The following is a 2615-nucleotide window of genomic DNA, read 5'->3' on the forward strand; positions in this document are numbered from 1 at the left end:
GATAATGTGTTGATTTAGATCATGGACAGATATGCATTTGTGGCAGTGCAAATGCTCTTACTGCCTACTGGCTGGAAAACTTGTCTTTGTGGTGACTTTCTAACGCTTCAGCCAAGGGGCTGTGAGTGCATGTACACTCATACTGCTATGTTGTACTATGTCTGACAGCTTGTTGCTGCCACAGGGGCAGCAGCAACAGTTCCCTTAGATGGGGCAACAGCATGCTCTCATAACTTGCAGCAGTTGCAGTTCCAAGTCTTTGTTGGGCTGTAGCTTTGCTCCCCGGCAGGCTGTCAGAGAGCCAGCCCTTCCCTCTTCCTCTTCCCTGATATTTCCTTTATCTTTAGTAAAGGTGGCTTAAGAATAAAAAATGTTGTTCTGTAATTTGAGACAGGCCCCAAAACAGGAATACTTAACCACTAAGAATGAAGGCTGCAGGAAATCCTTTTCTTTCAGCACAATCTCCCCCCAGCTTTGCTTTCCAAAATGCTTCGCAAAACACAGCATCAGGCACACCACAGAGTAGCTTCAAAACCAAAGGAGTCATGAGTTGATGGGAAAGCAGGTGACAGAAATTAACTAAGGGCAAGGAGAAAAAAAGCAGACCACAACTAGGACACTAGGGTTCATCCCCTGATGCTCTGCACACAAGAGAGAATCTTTAATGAGCATGGTCATGACTTGTACCATCTTAAGCACCTTGTTTGAGCATTGGTTGGGACTGGAGAAAATGTGAACTCAACTCTTAAGTCTTCATGCCACCCACTTACAAAATTGCTGTCCATAGAAGCTTGCTGGGGCTCCAACAAACTGAGATAAGCACACAAAGGGGCTCCATTCCCACCTTGGCACTTTGCTCTTTGGTGCTGCTGGCAACACGTTTCGTGGCTTCCTGTTCCTCCCGAAGGACACGGCGCCTGCGTAGCTCTGTGCTCACTGCCCCTTCCAAATACATAACCTGCTGTAACGCCACATGTCCCACCAGAGAAATGAGATGCGTCAGCAGGAAGGTAGGGAGAGCACTGGTGCCACCAGGGATGCTGCCTGGAGAAGCCTCTGGCTCTGCTACGAGAAAAGGGCTTAGAGTTTAGACATCTTCCCTGAATACTGCTGCCCCTCCCCCCAGTAATTACGAAGGATTCCTACCAACTTCTCTTTAGCCCATCTTTACTCTTTGGAGGCCCAGGCCACTGGTACCTCCACCCTTTTTCAATCTAGTTACTTCCATAATTATCTGAGTTCTCCTCTCACTGCCAAACTGCCATCCCCTGGAAGATCCCCATCTCCTCACTTGTTCCCTTACCTGGGAGGTCCAGCAGCCCATCCAGAGTTTTCTGGCTACAATCCTTCAGGATTTGAGCACATATCTCCTCAGGCCCTTCTGCTAGCTGATAGATGAGGGTAACTGCTGCTTCCATGAAGGGGAGCCAAAGAGTGCTTGGCTGGGCAAAACCTGGTGAGTAAAAGAAACACACATTATACAGGGCATCAGAACCTAAGCCTACATGTCGTGTCCTGCTGTTTCTCTGACCTCACCTGCACTCACAGCACCACTCAGGCATTCAAACAGCAGGTGAGTCTGTGGCAGTCGAAAGGGAGCTTGGTTCTTCCCCACGGCTGGCTGTAAAGAGGATACCAGACAAGTGAGTTGCACTACTCCTCTTAAAATACTCTCTCTGCTCCAGCTTTCTCAGCTCCCACAAGATCAATCTTTTCACACAATGAACTACACAAAATTATGTTATGCTGAAGTTAGTGCATCTTGTACGGGGGACAGATATCAATCTAATGGGAAGCAATGCAGAACAAAGGGATTTCTGTCACTCTGAGGTTGCAGTGGGCATACTTCACCAGGAAGAAAGACTGCAGAGCTTTAGACCAAAGGACATTTCCAAACTAAGATGAACAAGCCTACAACCTCCCTTCCCTTGGACTCTCACCTGATACAACCCTGTCCAATGAAGAATTGGGCAAGGAATGGAAAAATAACTCAAAGTACTTAATACTATTCTATAAGTCAATAGGTCTCAACTGGTCTACTTTTCTCAGTCCTGATCATCTGCTCCAGAAAGAGGCAGCACAAAATGGAAGGTTGTCCGATAAGTGATTTTATGCCAAGACTAACATTAGCATAAGTTTACCTTTGAAGACAAAAGAAATACATAACAACAAAGGGGAATGGTGAAGAGATCTGCAAAACAGTAAATGGGATTGGACGATCTGCATTTACAGTGGACACGCCCTTAATATTTTGGGGATTTGATTTAAGTAACTTGTGCAGACGTTAGGAAAGTGAAATGGAATACTCATTATATGTAATTAAACCTGGATATGGGTGGGACAGGAAGTCAGGCAATAAGCCACATAGTAATTACTGGGCAAGGAGCCTGAAATGTTTGAACAACCAGTCATAGCAGAAATAGCTTCAACCTGCCTAGAGGTGCAGATGATGGACTGCTTAGCTAAGCTGATCATCAGATGTGAAAGCCGATACCAAGAAATTGTGGTCAATGAATGTGGTAAGGGCTCCACAGAGCTGCTCTGTAAATTTTTGCTACAGAGTCTCTGCCAAGGAAATAGTTTCATAGTTAGTAGGGTCAGAAGGGACCTGAGCA

At 45.9% G+C, this 2615-nt stretch overlaps 1 protein-coding gene across 1 annotated transcript in view; it reads right to left on the reverse strand.

Annotated features, from left to right (window-relative positions):
• NCAPD2 (non-SMC condensin I complex subunit D2) overlaps positions 1–2615 on the reverse strand; it is an 83082-nt gene that overhangs the window by 28303 nt on the left and 52164 nt on the right. The window contains exons 19-21 of the mRNA XM_019527101.1: positions 1537–1621; positions 1304–1453; positions 845–1065 (exon numbers count right to left, since the gene is read on the reverse strand). Of these exons, the coding sequence (XP_019382646.1) occupies positions 845–1065; positions 1304–1453; positions 1537–1621 (456 nt within the window). The remainder of the gene's footprint in view (positions 1–844; positions 1066–1303; positions 1454–1536; positions 1622–2615) is intronic.

This window comes from Gavialis gangeticus, unplaced genomic scaffold (assembly GCF_001723915.1).
Source record: "Gavialis gangeticus isolate Ggan-Ray unplaced genomic scaffold, GavGan_comp1, whole genome shotgun sequence".
NCBI lineage: Eukaryota > Metazoa > Chordata > Crocodylia > Gavialidae > Gavialis > Gavialis gangeticus.